The sequence below is a fragment of the Trematomus bernacchii genome, unplaced genomic scaffold, assembly GCF_902827165.1.
Source record: "Trematomus bernacchii unplaced genomic scaffold, fTreBer1.1, whole genome shotgun sequence".
Taxonomy (NCBI): Eukaryota; Metazoa; Chordata; class Actinopteri; order Perciformes; family Nototheniidae; genus Trematomus; species Trematomus bernacchii.
The window spans coordinates 1,417,577-1,437,576 of NW_022987608.1; the positions used below are offsets into that span (position 1 = coordinate 1,417,577).

At 38.9% G+C, this 20,000-nt stretch overlaps 1 protein-coding gene across 3 annotated transcripts in view; it reads right to left on the bottom strand.

The window, feature by feature from the left end:
* The window catches only part of slc26a5 (solute carrier family 26 member 5), a 31,215-nt gene extending 14,218 nt beyond the window's left edge, over positions 1-16,997 (bottom strand). The window contains exons 1-7 of one of the 3 annotated variants that reach the window (XM_034131532.1): positions 16,910-16,997; positions 12,184-12,512; positions 11,488-11,627; positions 8,616-8,726; positions 4,131-4,312; positions 1,734-1,898; positions 1,111-1,346 (exon numbers count right to left, since the gene is read on the bottom strand). In XM_034131532.1, the coding sequence (XP_033987423.1) occupies positions 1,111-1,346; positions 1,734-1,898; positions 4,131-4,312; positions 8,616-8,726; positions 11,488-11,627; positions 12,184-12,341 (992 nt within the window). In that variant the 5' untranslated portion in view covers positions 12,342-12,512; positions 16,910-16,997. Of the gene's footprint in view, positions 1-1,110; positions 1,347-1,733; positions 1,899-4,130; positions 4,313-8,615; positions 8,727-11,487; positions 11,628-12,183; positions 12,513-16,846 lie in introns of all 3 variants that reach the window. The other 2 variants (XM_034131531.1, XM_034131533.1) reach the window with 2 other exon arrangements.
* Between the last annotated feature and the right edge of the window lie 3,003 nt (positions 16,998-20,000).

A 20,000-nucleotide genomic window follows, 5' to 3' on the forward strand; every position in this document is an offset into this window, starting at 1 on the left:
GTGTTGATGTAGAAGAGACATGAAGAAGAGGGGACACATGTTGATGTAGAAGAGACATGAAGAAGAGGGGACACATGTTGATGTAGAAGAGACATGAAGAAGAGGGGACACGTGTTGATGTAGAAGAGACATGAAGAAGAGGGGACACGTGTTGATGTAGAAGAGACATGAAGAAGAGGGGACACATGTTGATGTAGAAGAGACATGAAGAAGAGGGGACACGTGTTGATGTAGAAGAGACATGAAGAAGAGGGGACACATGTTGATGTAGAAGAGACATGAAGAAGAGAGGACACATGTTGATGAAGAAGAGACATGAAGAAGAGGGGACACATGTTGATGTAGAAGAGACATGAAGAAGAGAGGACACATGTTGATGAAGAAGAGACATGAAGAAGAGGGGACACATGTTGATGTAGAAGAGACATGAAGAAGAGAGGACACATGTTGATGAAGAAGAGACATGAAGAAGAGGGGACACATGTTGATGTAGAAGAGACATGAAGAAGAGGGGACACGTGTTGATGTAGAAGAGACATGAAGAAGAGGGGACACATGTTGATGTAGAAGAGACATGAAGAAGAGGGGACACATGTTGATGTAGAAGAGACATGAAGAAGAGGGGACACGTGTTGATGTAGAAGAGACATGAAGAAGAGGGGACACATGTTGATGTAGAAGAGACATGAAGAAGAGGGGACACATGTTGATGTAGAAGAGACATGAAGAAGAGGGGACACATGTTGATGTAGAAGAGACATGAGGAAGAGGGGACACATGTTGATGTAGAAGAGACATGAAGAAGAGGGGACACATGTTGATGTAGAAGAGACGTGAAGAAGAGGGGACACATGTTGATGTAGAAGAGACATGAAGAAGAGGGGACACATGTTGATGTGGAGAGACATGAAGAAGAGGGGACACATGTTGATGTAGAAGAGACATGAGGAAGAGAGGACACATGTTGATGTAGAAGAGACATGAAGAAGAGGGGACACATGTTGATGTAGAAGAGACGTGAAGAAGAGGGGACACATGTTGATGTAGAAGAGACATGAAGAAGTGGATTTTGCACAATAGGTGACCTTTAAAGTATTGTATGTAGTTTACCCTGATGGTATCTTCCCCACCACGTCCACGCTGTAGTCGTCTGATAGAGACATCCCGTACGAGACGCCGGTCGACACGATGACCACGATAATCTCTCCAGGGATGGGGATGGGAAGTTTCTTCTTGAAGCGCTCGTTGAGGTCTTTGACGACGTAGAGGAACACGATGCACACCAGACCCAGGATCAGGGTGGAGACGTTGGTGCTCGTGATGTCGCTGAACACCGCCTGGATGCTCTGGAGGAAGAGCGAGACCAGGAAGTCAAAAGGCGAGTTTTCTCTACTCAGAAATCAGAATCAGGTTTATTGCCAAGTAGGTTCGATAGTAGGTTTATTCGTACAACTATTTTATTTGTTTTATGTCCTATATATATATAATGTGCATTGTTGGAGGAGCCTGTGATCTAACATTTTTCATTGCCATAGCTACACTGTAGCTACTGTGCACATGACAATAAAGATTCAAGTTTCAAGGCTTTTATTGTCATGTGTACATAGCTACAGTGTAGATATATCAATGAACATCTTAGGTCACAGGCTCCTCCAACCGTGCAACACAGATCAAATAGTGCAAGTAAATACGCATAAAATAGAATAAAGCCTTGAATCTCTATGAAAACTCACAAAAAGAGCAGAGAAGGGCCCACTGAAGCGCGGTGTTTTCACCCCCAGCAGGTACTTCAGCTGGGAGACGACCACGTGCACCGCTGCTGCCGTAGTGAAGCCTCGAACCAGAGGCTCCGTGAGGTAGATCGCCACGAAGCCAAACCTCAGGAGGCCAAAGACAAACTGGAAGGGAGAGAGAGAGAACGATAGATAGATAGGTAGGGAGAGAGAGAGAGAGAACGATAGATAGAACGATAGATAGATGGATGGATGGATAGATAGATAGATAGATAGATAGATAGATAGATAGATAGATAGATAGATAGATAGATAGATAGATAGATAGATAGATAGATAGATAGATAGATAGATAGATAGATAGATAGATAGATAGATAGATAGATAGATAGATAGATAGATAGATAGATAGATAGATAGATAGATAGATAGATAGATAGATAGATAGATAGATAGATAGATAGATAGATAGATAGATAGATAGATAGATAGATAGATAGATAGATAGATAGATAGATAGATAGATAGATAGATGGATAGATGGATGGATAGATGGATAGATGGATAGATAGATGGATAGATGGATAGATGGATAGATGGATAGATGGATAGATGGATAGATGGATAGATGGATAGATGGATAGATGGATAGATGGATAGATGGATAGATGGATAGATGGATAGATAGATAGATAGATAGATAGATAGATAGATAGATAGATAGATAGATAGATAGATAGATAGATAGATAGATAGATAGATAGATGGATAGATGGATAGATGGATAGATGGATAGATGGATAGATGGATAGATGGATAGATGGATAGATGGATAGATAGATAGATAGATAGGAAGGAAGGAAGGAAGGAAGAGGTTATAATACATTTCATTGATATAGCACACTTTAAAACCAACGTAATCTCAAGGTGCTTCAAAATGCTATGAGGAGAAAACACAATAAGTTATCTAAGGAGCATATTGAATCAATTATGGTAATATAAAAAAGGTTAAGAGCACAAAAGGTTAGAATAAAAAAAGGTTAGGCGAGGCGCTACAGAGTTTTGTTTCCAATAAAAACATGTGCTCAAGGTGCTGAAACATCAACAGATCCAGACTTCCTGCTGCTTTGGGTAAACACAAGATGTCAGCGACCTTCAGTGTGAGGTGTTAACCAAACAGACCAAATCAAAAGGTCTGTTTGGTTACTCATTCTTTTAGATGATATATTGCCCCAGAAATAACTGCAATAAACCCTATTTTAATAGCATTATATAGGATATTTTAATATAGAGGAATAGTAATGAGAGTACACCCTTGGAAAGAGCATTGAAATGGAAATAATCAGACATTGGAATCTCAATTTTTTTTTTTTATATATATCATAACTAAATAAGTAAATAAATAGATGGATGGATAAGTAAATGTAATAATTAGCAAATAAATAAATAATTAAGTAAGTAAGTAAATAAGTAAGTAAGTAAATAAATAAATAAATACTTAAGTAAGTAAATAAATAAGTAAATAAATAAATAAATACTTAAGTAAGTAAATAAATAAGTAAATAAATAAATAAATAAATAAGTAAGTAAATAAGTAAGTAAGTAAATAAGTAAATAAATAAATACTTAAGTAAATAAATAAATAAATACTTAAGTAAATAAATAAATAAGTAAGTAAATAAGTAAATAAATAAATAAATACTTAAGTAAATAAATAAATAAGTAAGTAAATAAGTAAATAAATAAATACTTAAGTAAGTAAATAAATAAGTAAAATAAGTAACATAAATAAATAAATAATAATAAGTAAATAATAAGTAATAAATAAATAAATAAGTAAGTAAATAAGTAAGTAAGTAATAAGTAAATAAATAATACTTAAGTAAATAAATAAATAAATAAGTAACATAAATAAGTAAATAAATAAATACTAAGTAAATAAATACTTCAATGTAATTAATAAGTAAAGTAATAAGAAATAAATAAATAAATACTTAAGTAAATAATAAGTAAATAAATAAATGCTTAAGTAAATAAATAAATAAATAAAAATTAAATAGATGATACGTAAATAATAAGTTAAAAAAAAGATAAATAAATAAATACATTAATAAACAAGTAAATAAAAAAACAAATAGGTAAATAAATAAATATGTATATTTAAATATATTAACACACAGCTGAAAGAAAAAATAAAATGCACCCCCTGGCTCCGGTAACAACAATTTGCAAAGTCTACATAATGCCTAAATCTAATAATATAAAAATGAGCTGTTTATGGGCGATATCGAGGTCACATCCAAGCATCGAACAATAAGCCAGTGATGTAATTACTGTTACAGGTGTATGACAGCATCTCTGGTGTCTTTCTGTCTGAGAGCTGGTCCCCTCACTCACCTGGATGATTCCCACCAGCGTAGTGAGCACGACGGCCACCTGGACCCTCCGAGCGTCCCGGGCCTCCACGTCCAGGACGGCAGACATGTTGGATCCGTTCACCGGCGGGAAGAAGAACATGGAGTCCGGAGCCTCCCTCACTACCACACCCCCGATCATCAGACTTATCACTGCAAAGGTACCTGCAGATCACACACACACACACCGTCATATGGTATGCTGATAGGCAGTGGTGGAAGTATTCAAATTGTAGTGGAGTAAAATTACACTATTTCCCTTTTAGATGTAGTGAAGTAAGATAAGAGATAAGATAGGACTTAGTTACAAAAATGCCAGAGTTACAAAAATATAATAAACACAGCAGCATAATAATAAAACGGTACACTAACAGAGCAGTAAAAAGTATCTACATACAGTTTAATGATGCTATAACTGAGGGATCATGAAGCACCTCTTTAAGTGAAAAGGTTATTTGCCCAGCTCTTGAACAGCAGCCCAGTTATTCCCTCTCACTCTCTGCCAGAGGTTTAAGAGGATCATCAATTACTCAGCTAGAAACTGGGTTAGTTTATTGAGCCCATTTTTTCATTTGGTATGAAGGTAAAGGCCCTGACACACCAATCTGACAACAAAGAACTGACACAGACGGACCCCCGACTGTTGTGTCGCCTCGCGTCTCCTGCGTCTTGGCCATGTGTCGCACTGGAACACACCGCAAAGACTTCAGCCGACGGCCAAGAAGCACGTACGAACTGCGCATGCGTGAGTGGCAATAACTCTCCTTACCAGCAGGCGGCGGTAGTGTGTATTCGTCATTCAAAAGAGGCAACAACCGGAAGACAGACTGCGTAATACACCGAGAGAAGAAGAACAGACTGCGTGATACACAGAGAGAAGAAGAACAGACTGCGTGATATAAACAAACAACAAATAGCGTGTGCGTTCCATTTTCACTCTACAGCGAGAAGCTCATGGGGCTTTCCCGAACCTGTGTCGAGAGCTGGAGTTAAATGAAATCTCAGATTTGCCTTCTTAATAGTTTGTTTGGGTCCCTCACTTCCGTTTCGCTTCTCATGCACTGATTCGCTAGCTGAACAGCCAATCAGAGTGATTTCTTTTGCCGACTGCCTTTGGCCGACTGCCCGCCGATTCCGGCCGAAAAGGCGTCGGCCCGGCTGAAAAGACCCGACGGTGCGGGACACACCAATCTGAGTAGGGCGTGTCGACGCTCACCGTCGGCCTGACGCTGAGCGACGCCGATAATCTGGTGTGTCCGTGCCTTAACACCTGAAATGACGACGGCTTGAAGCCCTTTTCTTGGAAGTGTTCAGATTGCTGAGATGAAATGTCCATATTGTGCTGCTTGTGTCACAGATCAAACACTTCCTTATTTGAGGAAGTGAGAACAGATGGAATGACTAAGGATTTATATCAAAGACAAAAATATCATATAGAAAACAATCACAATAAGTTTATTGTGGTGATTTTTGATTGTCAGGATAATCATAATTATCTGCTTTCAGATTTTTTGCTCTAGATCGTCATTGTTTGGATTATAAATTGTTTTAAAAATGCTCAGATTTCAGTTCCTATTTTATGTTTTGTCCAGAGAGAGATTGTTCCTCTGTCATTGTGTAAGGGCTGTATAGAATATATAATGTTTTTGGTTTTCTTTCAATCTTAGCACCCAATATTCTGGCGAGGATAATCATGACGTGACATTTTCTTTTCATCCAATGACTTTTGTGTAACAAGTGAATACGTGGATAGTTTAATGAGCTGTACCTGCTGTGAGTTGGCAGTTTAAGCTCCTTAATATACTGTTCATGGCTCTGACTGTGGAGAGCAACCCGAGTGTGTTAAGGACTATTTGTAAGAACAGTGACTTGTTGATTAAACATCCATATTAATAGAAATTGCAGAAGAAAGTAAGCGGAGCCCCAAAAACAAAGATGGCAACTGCGTGACTACACACAGACTATGGCCCAATCCCAAACCACGCCCTACACACTACCCCTCCGTTTGCGCATTCGCACGGAGGGTCCGCCACATTAAGTGCTGTTCCAAACCAACGAGTGTGGAGCGGTGAGGAGTGGGCTATCAAGCCCTCAAACAGCGAGTCTGCAGCGGTGCTGACTTGAGACCAGTCTCTATCTGACCAGACTCAACGCTGTGTGTGTCCGTCAGGTAACACGCTGTTTACAAACAGTTCCAGCAAACATCCACTGATAAATTGCGATGTTAACAACCACATGATTGTGGGCGAAACTTCTGTGTAGCAATGCAGGAGGAGCCACCGACTCAAAAGGAGACACGGGGGAGAGCTGGAGCTTTGATGGCAAACACTGATGGGTTTATTTGGAGCTTCGGCCGGAGAATTCACAAAACAAGTCCAAGAGCCAGAGGTTCTGACTTCACGGTAGAGTTGCCACGTCAATTCTGAAGAACTCTACCCCAGACCCGTGTATTTAGCTAGTTCAGAGAGAATAATCAACACTGTGCATAACAAGATAGAATCATAACACCTCTATCAGCTGACGCCATCAGGCAGGAACAGGGAGACGAAACACTGAGAGCACAGCAGCCCAAGGCTACAGGTGCGTGGGCTCAGTCAGGACAGTTTGAACTGATACACTGGGTCAAAGTTAGGGGCCTTGGAAAATATGTGGGATTGGGATTGGGCCTATGACTCCTACTCAAGCTGTAACTATAATAAAAGTACAGATAGCTCCTGGGGATTTACGCCTATTTACATAGGGTTAGAGTTTATTTGATTTGCATTGGCACATTATGGCAAATACATGTGTCATGACTCTGGACAAACAGTCTCTTATCAGCCTCAGGAAACTGTGGTAACTCCAGAGCAAACAATGAAGACAAACATCACTTTGTCTTGACATATTTCACTTTAGCCACACTGAGGTCCATGCTGGGAGCTGTACAGTATCACGGTGAGCATGCACTTTAAATGTGTGTGTGTTTGTGAGAGTGTGTGAAAAGGTCATTTGGCCAGCACTTGAACAGCAGCCCAGTTCTTTCCCCCTTGAGTCTCTCTCTATTTGCATGATATCACATGTGTTTGTAACCATGTAGAGCGTCTTTGAGGCCACTTAACATAACGTTCTCACTTTGATCAAAATCAGCTTTTCATTTCAGTCATTTTCAACCAATTAAGAGCTGCCGTTGTCTTTTCAGCCGGTAAAATAGAGGGCTTGACAGACATAACAACTGCTATGTATGTGTGTGTGTGTGTGTGTGTGTGTGTGTGTGTGTGTGTGTGTGTGTGTGTGTGTGTGTGTGTGTGTGTGTATGTATGTATGTATGTGTGTGTGTGTGTGTGTGTGTGTGTGTGTGAAAAGGTCATTTGTCCAGCACTTGAACAGCAGCCCAGTTATTTCCATCTCCCTCTCTGCTATAAATCAAAGGTTCATCATGTGCACAAAAAAACGTCCCGTCAGGCCAGACACCAATTTAAAGTTCAGATTCAACTCTTTTTTAATTATTTTAATCAACATAAGGCAGGTTTAGTTTGTTGTGCCCATGTTCATAAGGACTCGTAGCTCAGAGCTGACATTTGAGATCACTAGAAGCTCTTTCTAGGGGTGGGGAGGGGTGTTTGGTTTCACAATCCTGTGTCTCAAGTCAGCTGAGGACACGTTGGTTAAATTTGTTTTTCCTTCTCAAACAATGCAAGATATATTATTAAAAACGGAAAGAACATGCGTTAAGATATTTATGGGACAGTTGGCCAACTAAAGGTCTGGATTGCTCCACATGTGGAAGTGGTGAACATTCTGCTGTTGTAAAAAAAAGTGATGATTATCATTAAAAGGAGTTTCCGGAGAGTCTCTCCAAGCCTAGAAAGTGTTAGGAATAATTCAGTACTGTGTTTATCTTCTCTAACATTAACTGTACTTGTTAGCATATGGAGCACATTCGCTTATAATAGTAAACAAAAGCAGTACCTCCAAGGCCAGGGAGTACATCATTATTCATGTGACCGTGTTATTGTGTAAAAAAAGACACACTTAAAGGTGGGGTAGGTAATTCACTTCAGAAACACTTTTTGTTATATTCCATGGAATGCTCTTAACATCCCGATAGCAATGAATACATTAAATGCTTTGACAATAAATATATACAAAATGTCATCTGTGGAAGCCGTGGTACTGTAAAAAGCACGACCAATCATCTGAGCTGGCCCGGCTAAAATAACTGGATGGCCTACCTGCCTGTCAGCCTTCCATCTGTGCACAAACTTATCTCGTGCCCTCATTGGTCATGTGCGCGTTCGTGTGTGTTGGAGGAGGGGCTCTGTAAGGAAGTCTGAAGGAAGGGGCAGATTTTTTTCGGTTGTGTATTTTCAAATTCTAACGCACTCGAGCTGGTTTCTCCATTCTTACCTACCCTACCTTTAAGATATAAAGTCACGATAGGAGGAGATTTATGACCAAGAGCAAACCTTCCTTCTGGTTTAATTCTCACCTACTGATATGTGTCTGGACGTGCCGAAGAAGGTGTAGAGAAGGACGGGGTAGAAAGAGGAGTACAGACCATACACTGGAGGCACAGCAGCCAGCATGGCGTAGGCTAAACCTGTGGAGAGGAAGGGGGGAGAGGAGAGAGAGGGGGGTTCAAATAAACTTCACAGTGCCAGAAGCCAACAGATTGCATCAGAGCTGCAGAGATACCAAAACAGAGACAGTGTGACGCTGAAAACAGAACCGCAGGAGCCGGCAGATGGACTTTCACACATTAAAACCTCATGTCAGTCCAGATGAAACGAGCTGGGTTGACGTAGCTTGTGGCTAATGAACAATGCTGAGAAATACTTAACATTTCTAGCTTTATCTGTCTGTTTTTTAAGATAACAAACATACAGGGGTGACACATGAATTAGGGCGTATTGCTACAATGGTTATTAATAAATTACCATCCATGTTAGGAGGAAATATCTATTATGAAATCATGAATGTGTCACCATTTCCCTGTCAGTACACCTCGCCCTTAATGATTCAAACAGAGCTTTAACATGAGTAATGTGGCACTTTATGGTGAACAGGAGGTTCCTTTTTAAACGTTTCTTGTAAATAAGGAGTAGATTATTGAACATTAACATGTCAAATTGTATAGATATCGTCTCATATCATTTGCAGGCCCTTGAATTGAATAATAATCAAGTCGAAATCGTATTGTGGCGGACTTTGTGAAATCAGAAAATATCAAATGGTTAAATTAAATATGTTATTTACAACCGTACAACTCAAGTGTATCAGTAATGTGATTATATTACTGTTGTCATATATTCAATCGTTATTCAATTGTTATTTATTCATCCGTTTTAATGTACCAGACTACACTTAAAGGGGACCTATCATGCAAAATGCACTTTTTGATGTCTTTCATACATAAATATGTGTCCCCGGTGTGTCAGGGAACTCACGCAGCGTCAGAAAATAAAACCCTCTCTCTTTTCCTCCGTACCCAAATCTCTAAAAACGGGGCTACAACGGAGCTGATCCAGATTTGCGTCCGATATGACGTAATATCTGAAATGTGGACCCACGGCCCTATCAGAAACGTTGCTATCAGAAACAATGCCCGACTGTTTTGGACGTAATATGGTCGGTGTTTACATTAGCATGGCTAACACTCAGAGCTAACCTGTACTGGAGAGCATGTGTGTGAAGAAGCAGGAAATAAAAAGGAACTCACCTTGTGGTATAACCGGCAAGAGAGAAAGCCTTTGAGCTCCATACTGTTTCAGAAACAATCCTTGATAGTCCATGATATGGCGTTTCATCACCGCAGTATTTAGTTTAGACAGTAGCTGCCGGGTCCCGCATGAGCTCAGACCCCTCCTTTTGTATTTTTTATCAATTTTAAAGCTTTATACCCCAAATCAGCACTTTTGAAACAGGAAGTGAAATAGAGGGATATGAGGCATGGCTAGAATGGGCGATCTGTTTGGTATTTTGAGCAAAACACTTCATAGACATGTTTTTTATATATTGTTATATATCTGAGACCTATGCTATTGCCCAAAAATAGCATGATAGGTGACCTTTAAAACTGTGTCAGGTCGAATTGAGCGAAGACTGCTATTTTTATATATTTATTGTTGTGCCTTTTCATTTTTATTTGGATATGTATGTAAATATACACATAAGTATATATTTGTAATCTTCGGGATGGTGATAAACAGCATCTCAGTCTCCTTGTCTGTACCACACACAGATTGATTTATAAAGTTGACTTTAACAGCTTTACCGCTTCCTGCCTAATATTTCCCTAAAGGGTCTTCGAGCACCTCATAAAGCGCTTGAAAATAAAATGTATTGTCATTATTATCTGCAAAATATCAAATGGTTGTCCAAAGATTTGATGTTAAATTGTATCCTGATAAAACTCGTGATTTACACACGTACAAATCACGTGCATCAGTAGGGAGATTTTCCTCATAGGGTGTAAAAATCTACTGGAGAGATTTAATGTTTTGAAGTGAGTTCATGTCTCAGAAGGACTTCAGAGAGCACTGACCTTGTGGAATTAAAGGTCCCCTATCATACTGTTTTTCATCAATATATTATAGGTCTCAGATATATACAAACCATGTCTCTGATTGGCTGAAACACCAAACAGATCATTGCAGCATCCCATAATCCCCTCTGTTTCAGCCCTGTTTCAAAAGTGCTGATTCTCTGTCTGTTACTTTAGATGAAAATAAGGAGCCCCTCCCCACGCCCCTCTGCGAGATATTTGGTTAAAAATAACAAAATAGTCCCCAACTCCGGGGACTTCCGGCCGGGGACTTCGGTTGGCAGTATACGCCGTGAAGTTGTTTGCGGCCTGCCAGTAAACCCAAAGCAGAAGAAGAAGAAATTACGTCAGTGGCTTCATTTGCGTAATCTTCTCTTAGGGGACTTACTCCGGTGTGAACGCGATCGGCTCTTTAGTTCCATGGGGTTACTAAGTGCAGGGAACTAAGTACGGCAAAGTACTTGGTGTGAAAGCGGCTAATGGTGCTCTAGGAGGAGATTCAGGTGATCAGGTGGGGGGGGTTACCTTGGTTACTGATTGGCTAATGGTTACACAAGCCAAAAAATCGTTATGACATCATAAAGTGGCCAAAATCTGATCAGCTCATTTTCAGACAGGTTTTTATATAAATGGATCAGGGAAAAAGAGAGAGAATCTTTGTTCCTGAAACTTTCAGAGTCTCTTTAAACAGAGGGGACACGTGTTGATGTATAAAAGTGGATTTTGCCTAATAGGTGACCTTTAATGTTGTTTTATTAGCTTGATTTGATGTTTTGAAGTGAGTTTATGTCTCAAAAGGATTTCAGAGAGCACTGACCTTGAGGAAGTTGCACGACTCCGGTGCTGAGACCTGAAACCACGTCTGAAAACAGGAACTCCTTCACAGGATATGACGGCAGCCAGGTGAGGATCGGCAGGAAGCTGAACACTGCTGCCTTCGCTCTCTTTGAAGAACACCTGTGGAAGAAGGGAAGGGGATTAACTCTTCAGTCATTTAAGGAAATAATAATGTAGACTGTTCCTGTAACTTGTTTGATTCAAATCATTTGTTCATTTGCTTACTGACATAAGTTACAGGAGAAATGTCGAAGCATATTGTTACCTGATTTACCTCTAAATATGAGGGTAATAATTCTGTTTAACTTTGAATTGTTTGACAGGAAGTGCTTTTGAAGATGTTTCCTGCTCTGTGTTTTTCCAGTTTGTTGATATTGAAAATGAATACGAGAGGTCGAGTGCATGTTTTCAATACAGCTACCGTTCTTGATGTAAACGGCTGCATTAATATATAGTAAAATGTTCAGTTTGGACTAGACCCGCTTTGTTCATTATTCTAACCCCTTGTTTTACATGCTGCTGTAATGACTACATGTCCCAATTTAGGATTAATAAAGCTTATCTTGTCTTATATGACAAACTGCAGGGGGTTGAATTTGGAGGGTTGTGCATAAACGTGTGCATAGGAGTCCTTTACAAATGAAGCTCTCTTGTATTATCTTGTATATAAACTGACCTGAAGTGCTTTGCCAGCCTCTCTCGGAGCGTGGTGGAGTTTTCTCTGCGTTTGAGAACGGTTGAACGTATGAAAGCTTCATCGTAAACCGGACGCTCGATCCGGTACATCAGCGTGGATTCTGCTTCCTCCCCAGCTGCAGCTTCTTCCTCCTCCATAGCAGAAGATGTGTGTGTGTGTGTGTGTGTGTGTGTGTGTGTGTGTGTGTGTGTGTGTGTGTGTGTGTGTGTGTGTGTGTGTGTGTGTCTCTCCCTTGTCGATTATCTCTCACGCTTCATCTTCTTCAGCAGCCGGTATATCTTCATTCCTTCAGTCTGCACTTCCTGTTTCTGCAGAGAAGGAAACACAAGCATGATTCAACATGATCAAATGCTTAAAGCCTATAGTTAGAGCTGCTTTCAGATTATTCCCCATGCTCGTCCTCCTGGGTGTCTTTATTTTATGGTATTTGATTGTGTCTTGTTGTATCTTGTATTATTATTCTACACTGTGTTGTCTTTTTCATTATTTTCCGGTTGTTCTTGTATTTATCTTTTTGCCCTGTCATGCATGTTTGTTAATCTGTAAAAACCCACTGAGACAAACATGTTTTGTGATATTTGGCTAATATAAATAAACTTTGAAAGTAGAGATGTCCCGATCCGAAAATATTATATAAAAAAAAATATAAAAATATTTTATAAAAAAAAAAAAAAAAAAAAATCCCGATTCCGATCTTTTGAAAATCACGTGATCGGCTCCGATCCCCGATCACGTGATTTTCAAAAGATCGGAATCGGGATTTTTTTTTTTTTTTTTTTTTTTAATAAAATATTTTTATTATTTTATTTAATGTTACAAAACAAAAATGACCATGTTCACATCTTAAAGTCATCCTGAGGCCTTAGTTTTGGTTTAAAATTACACAACATCATGTATGTGTTGCTTCTTTTGGGCTTGTTTTCATCGACTGGTTGCTTATTTCTCTCAAATCTGTGAACTTGTGAAGCTAGTCAAGCTACCTCTTTCCAGTAGAGTTATTTTTGTTTTGTTACTGCACTATCTGCACTCAATTTGTTTACATGGTTATTTTGTGGTGGACTACTGATAAGCTTTATTTTGTTTTGATCCAATGCTGCACAACTGAACTGATCCAATGCTGCTGTGAAAAAAAGAAGCTATATCCATGTTGGATAGAATGGGTAGTTGGGTACTGTCATTTAAATAGAAAAATAACCTTAAGGGACAACTTGAATGCTTTTTTCCTTTTTTTTCTCTTAATGCATTGCATAAAGATCGGATCGGGAAAAATCGGTATCGGCAGATTGTCAAAATCAAATGATCGGAATCGGATCGGGAGCAAAAAAAGGTGATCGGGATATCCCTATTTGAAAGGCAAGGCAAGGCAAGGCAAGTTTATTTATATAGCACCTTTCAACACAAGGCAATTCAAAGTGCTTTACAAAAATGGAAGACATTAAGAAAATGGCATTTAAAATCAGTCATTAAAAAGAAAAGATAATAAAATAAACATTAAAAGAAAAAAATACATGGATAAAAGTTACAGTGCAGTTTAAGATGTGAATAGCTCAATTAAAAGCAGCGACAAAAAGAAAAGTCTTCAGCCTGGATTTAAAAGTAGTAAGAGTTGCAGCGGACCTGCAGGTTTCTGGGAGTTTGTTCCAGATATTTGGAGCATAATAACTGAATGCTGCTTTACCATGTTTAGTTCTGACTCTGGGGACAGAAAGCTGACCAGTCCCTGAAGACCTGAGAGATCTGGATGGTTCATAATTTAGCAGGAGGTCAGACATGTATTTTGGGCCTAAACCATTCAAAGCTTTATAAACCAGCAGCAGTATTTTGAAATCAATTCTTTGACACGCAGGAAGCCAGTGTAAGGACTTCAGAACAGGAGTGATGTGATCCACTTTCTTAGTGTTAGTGAGGACTCGAGCAGCGGCGTTCTGAATCAGCTGCAGCTTTCTAATAGATTTTTTTGTGAGACCTGTAAAGACACCATTACAGTAGTCGAGTCTACTGAAGATAAAAGCATGGACAAGTTTTTCCAAATCCTGCTGTGACATTAGTCTTTTAATCCTAGATATGTTCTTTAGGTGATAGTAGGCTGATTTAGTAACTGTTTTAATGTGACTGTTGAAACTCAGGTCAGAGTCCATGACTACACCTAGATTTCTGGCTTTATCTGTTTTATCTGGCTTCTTTTTTTCTTATATATACTTGCCGCTAATGTTTTATATGTTTAACTCGTGTAATGCCTGACAACAATGCTTCTGTGACAAAATAATTCCCCAATTTGGGATAAATAAAGTATCTATCTGTCTTAAGTCTAAGGCTCCTCCAACAATGCAACATAAATAAGAAATAAAACAATAAAACATATTTCAAACTCAATAAAACAGTGCAAGAATAAACTTGACCAATGTGCAAGTAATGCAGATGAAGTAAACTATACATATGCAAGATCAAATACAATAGAGAATGTTGAAGGTGACCCAGTAAATGCAGGAGTCCATAGAGAGGCGAAGTCTGTCCCTTTCCGGGGGTGCTCCATGGGACCTTATTTCGGAAAAAGTCAATGGCGAGAGAAAAGTTATCTTTCGATCCCGTTTGAATTGTGCCACGAATTACACATATGATGTTTGTCAATTTCAAAGATAATTTTGCAAGTCAAAAAAATTCAAATGTGTCGTAAAACTGTGAAGTAACACTTTTTTTTGTGTGAAACCGCTCAATGAACTACATCTCCCGTCTCGCACCACACACCAAGACGGCCGTCACGTTGGCACATTTCACTTCTTTCTTTCAGAATGAGGCGGAAAGTATTAAAAGAGGTGAAAATCACTCCAAGTCTGGGCATGTTGAGAGCTGTACATACACACAAGGGGAGTTAGTCGGTTCTGTAAGAGCCAGCATGCGGGACCGGGACTCTGGGATTTGTAGTCTTTCTAGTTGCGTATTTTTCATAGTCTTATATTTCAACAGTTTTACGACAAACTGTGACTTTTTTGACATGGAAATTATTTTTTAAATTGACAAACATCATATGTGTAATTCGTGGCACAATTCAAACGGGATCGAAAGATAATCTTTCTCTCTCCATTGACTTCAATACATAATTTTTCCGAAATAAGGTCCCATGGGTCGGCAGTAGATGGGCGGGACTTCGCCTCTCTATATACATGTACTGTAAGGTAAACGAGAACAAAATGTACAATTATATACTGTTTATTGTAGTAAAAAATCAATTGTAAGGTGATGCAAACAGCCTGTGTGCAAGGTCTAAAGTATTTTCCATATTTGAGATTTCTTTTTTTTTTTTTAAATGAATGTCTCCTATTTTCGCCGTGCTGTCACGTGAGCTGTAGAGTTTACGTCCAAAAGGCAACACTGAGCCTTTATTTGGCAAAGGCAAGCATAGCAAATATTTGATTAAGGGGATAGCCTGAAGAAATATTAACCATCTTACTGGCAATCCACTGATGAGGTTCAAATGCAGACAGAAGGAGCTGGTGTCAAACTTTAACAGAAAGTAAAGTGTCTGTGTCTGACTTTAAGGTCAATTAGCATCAATGGGTGATGCCAACAACTTAATAACGCTTTTTGTCATTAATTAATTAATTAAATTACCATAATAGGTGTTTAAATTGATGATAAAAGTTGTTTGTGTGGCAAAAAGTAAATTAAATGTGATAGACCTAAAATGCTGTTAACAGAGGCAAATATCATATGTTTTACTCCACTACATTTATTTTACATTCCCACTTTGTGTATAGAAACAAATATGCTGATCTACTTTGTAGAAGTACTCAGGTCTTGTACTTGAGTAAAAGTAGAAGTACTCAGGTCTTGTACTTGAGTAAACGTAGAAGTACTCAAATCTTGTTCTTGAGTAAAAGTAGAAGTTCTCGGATATTGTACTTGAGTAAAAGTAGAAGTACTCAGATCTTGTACTTGAGTAAAAGTAGAAGTACTCAGATCTTGTACTTGAGTAAAAGTAGAAGTACCAGAGTGTAGGAATACTCTGTTACAGTCCAGAGTTTCCTGCTTTCAAAATGTTACTCGAGTAAAACCACAAACGTTTTGGTAACTAAACATACTTAAAGTACCAAAAGTACTAATTTTCCAGTATGGCCTATATCAGAAATATTTCATATTTGTATTATAATCATTATTAATCCATTCATGTCAATGTTGCACTCGGTAAAGGTGAGGATTATTAGTTGATTTATAGTAGCTACTAGTAACTAAATGTGTTAAATGTAGTGGAGTAAAAAGTAAACAATGTGCTTCCAAAATGTAGCAGAGTAAAAGTATAAAGCAGTATAATGTGAACATACTCAAGTGAAGTACAAATACCTAATTAAATGTACTTAGTTACATTTCACCACTGATTCAGACACACTTAACAAAGCATATGTTGGTGTTAACTATGATAATTATAAATGATGAATGTAATGTTTGTGAATCAGATCTCTGACGCACTGTTGAGCAACTGCACGTTTCCTCACGTCTCCTTTACCTAACTAACGCGATATAAATACAGGAACACCAGTAACTGAACACATTTGAAATGAGAGGAGGAAAGCAGGAAAAACGACAATTTTTCCTCCTTTTTTCCCCACAGCATTAAGCTAACAGGAAGATGCTAGTAAGGACTCACCTCCGTACTCCAGCTCCTTAAGGGATGCTGACTCTGAAGGATAATAAAAGGTTATAAACGGACCTCTTTGGTTGAAGTGCACCGAAGATGTCCTTCGATAACAGTAGCAACCAACCTGTTCAGATACACAGATGGTCTCTACGTCGAGAGGATGAATTACTCTTAGAGAAATTCGTTTCCACCTTCCGGTCTGCACTAAGATAGACGTTGATTCCCGCGCATGCGCTCTCGTCTTCCTCCACTCAGTCTTGTTTTGCTTCTCACGTGAGCTTCAGAGCAACTTATTTATGTATTCATACAAATAAAACAGTACGGAAAAGGATGAGGGCCACGCGAGAGTGTTATGGGGATGTAACTCAAAGTAAAAAAAACAAAATGAATTCTGTGAAAGAAAGTCATATCTTTTTTTTTTTGAGAAAAAACGTATTTATTTGTTTCACAATAAAAGAAATAATCACGTTTTTTTTTCTGAAAATCTCAGAATACTGCCTTTTTTCTCAGAATTTTGAACGATTTTTTTTTGTGTGTGTCCTATGTGATCTTCCTGAGATAACTAAGTAACTAGCCCTGGCGGAGTCTTAATACTTGGTCCTCCAAATTTATATCAGAGTGAGAGCTCTTCACTGCACGAGGATCTTTGTCTGTTCGGGGTCAGGAGCTGGATGATGAAAGCAGCACCGACAGCGTGATGACGTAGCTGTAGTAGTCACGGGGCTCCCTCCTGTCCCGTGAATGTGGATTTTTCACAAGCTCCAAATTAAACAACTTTGCTGAGCCCCCACCCGATGATACTCTAACTAACTGCACACATTGTAAATACATTCTATGGAGAAAAACAAAGAGGCCATTTGAAAAATAAGCAAACAGAAGGATCAACAATGTGTGTTTTAAAGGTCACCTATTATGCAAAATCCACTTTTTCCTGTCTCTTACAGTCAAGGGTGTAACTTTGGTTTGAGAAGTGGGGGGGACACAAAACAGGGGGTCCTCCGCAATGAAATATTTTCTCAATTTAATTCCATTTCCTGCCTTTCTACAATATATTAGGGACTATAGTGTTTAACAAATCCAAGAAAAAATGTGTGGTGTATATAATGAGTGTGCACACTTATCTAGTATCCTATCCATGTGAACCTGTTTTATTTGTGATTAGCTGACATCCTCTAGGGGGGTCCGGGGGCATGCACCCCGGGAAGATTTGTTTCTTTAAATTGAAGTTGAATGCATCAATCTGATGCACTTTGAGGGCAACATTAAGAGATTTATGGATACAGTTCTCAACACTCATATGAAACAGAACTGTATATATTTCAATAATCAAAAAGCCATTAGAATATGCTCACAACCAATAACAAATCATTGATAAACTCCTCTCTCCTATCTTTATCTTACCTAGTCTGCATTTTTTCTTTTTATTTATGCATATTTGACTAATCACTTCCCCTTTTCAACTGTGTTTTTTATTTTTGTACTGACCTATAGTACACATTGGGAAGGATTTCTTAACTTATTTTATATACAAACTATATATTACATAGATGGAAATATTTGTTTACATAGATGACCAAACCGTTTGAGACCCACTGAGATAACTAGACTAAAGTTTAACAACCTAAATCACTCAGAGAGTCCTTTACCTCCCTGAAGCTGACGTTATCTCTCTCAGTCCGACAGGAGAGGACTCTCCCTCTCCTTATTGTTGAAACAGCTTCTAATCTCCGTTAGCTCCGAGCTAGCACCAGATGCTAACAACAACCCACGTAACTCTCCCAGTCTCTCTCTCTCTCTCTCTGTCTCTCTCTGTCTCTCTCTCTCTCTCTCTCTCTCTCTCTCTCTCTCTCTCCTCTCTCTCTCTCTCTCTCTCTCTCTCTCTCTCTCTCTCTCTCTCTCTCCTCTCTCCTCTCTTCTCTCTCTCTCTCTATCTCATGTCCTCTCAAAGTCCGACAGGAAAGAGCTCTCCTCTCCTTATTGTTGAAACAGCTACTAATCTCCATTAGCTCCGAGCTAGCACCAAATGCTAACAACAACCCCCGTAACTCTCTATGTCTCTCTCTCTCTGTCTCTCTCTCTTTCTATCTCTCTCTCACAAGATGCGCTCGTGCCACACACACACACAGACGCTCCTCCGTGACGATGACCGCTTGTGTAAAAAAAATAAAAAAATAAAAAAATAAAATAAAAAAGTGGGGGGGACACAAATGGGATTTTGAAAAGTGGGGGGGACATGTCCCCCCTGTCCCCAGTGGAAATTACGCCCATGCTTACAGTATACATAAACATGTGTCCCCTCTGTGTAAAGAGACTCTGAAAGTTTCAGGAAAAAAGATTCTCTCACTTTTTGTCCTGATCCATTTATATAAAAACCTGTCTGAAAATGAGCTGATCAGATTTTGGCCACTTTATGATGTCATGACGATTTTTTGTCTTGTGTAACCATTAGCCAATCAGCAACCAAGGTAGACCTACTTATGTATCTCTGTAAATGTGCTTAATGAATATAGAGACGGTATGATAGGCTGCCATTAGGGGGCAACAACAGTCAGACTTTACCAGAGGAGAGACTGTTGGGTTTAATCAAAGTGTGTTTTATTTGCTTTCAAACGTGTGTAATACGAGATATATACTGTATATCAGTGACGTGCGGTGAGGTTCATGGCTGGTGAGGCACTGACTCTTTCTGAGTCAGATTTACAAATATTATATTTTGACCTTAATCGAAATATTCGGTGGTTATTTTCAAAAGCTTTTTTAGTCTGATGCTTCGATTCATTTTAAACAGACCGTTCAACAAAAGGATACCCAAAATCTAAATATTGGATTGTTCTTTCTTAGTAAGATCCCATTTTCATTACAAATGTGGTCTTACCTTGACTTGAAGATGAAGTCCATGCTATCCTTCTGGACAACAATCTCTATTACTTTTTTGTAAAAGTCCTCCTTATCTTCTTCAAAAGTCTAGTTTGTTGTTTGCGTCTACCGTCTCTGCGTAGAATAACAGTAGCAACAAGAACCTGTGGGCTCACGTGCGCCCCCTTCAGTGCGACAGAGGGTTATGGCTGCCTCCCTGGTGCTTTTTTCATTGCCGTTGTATGATGATACCAGCGAGCCTAAATATCATATATACGTGAAATAAGTTATTTAGAGACTATGGATG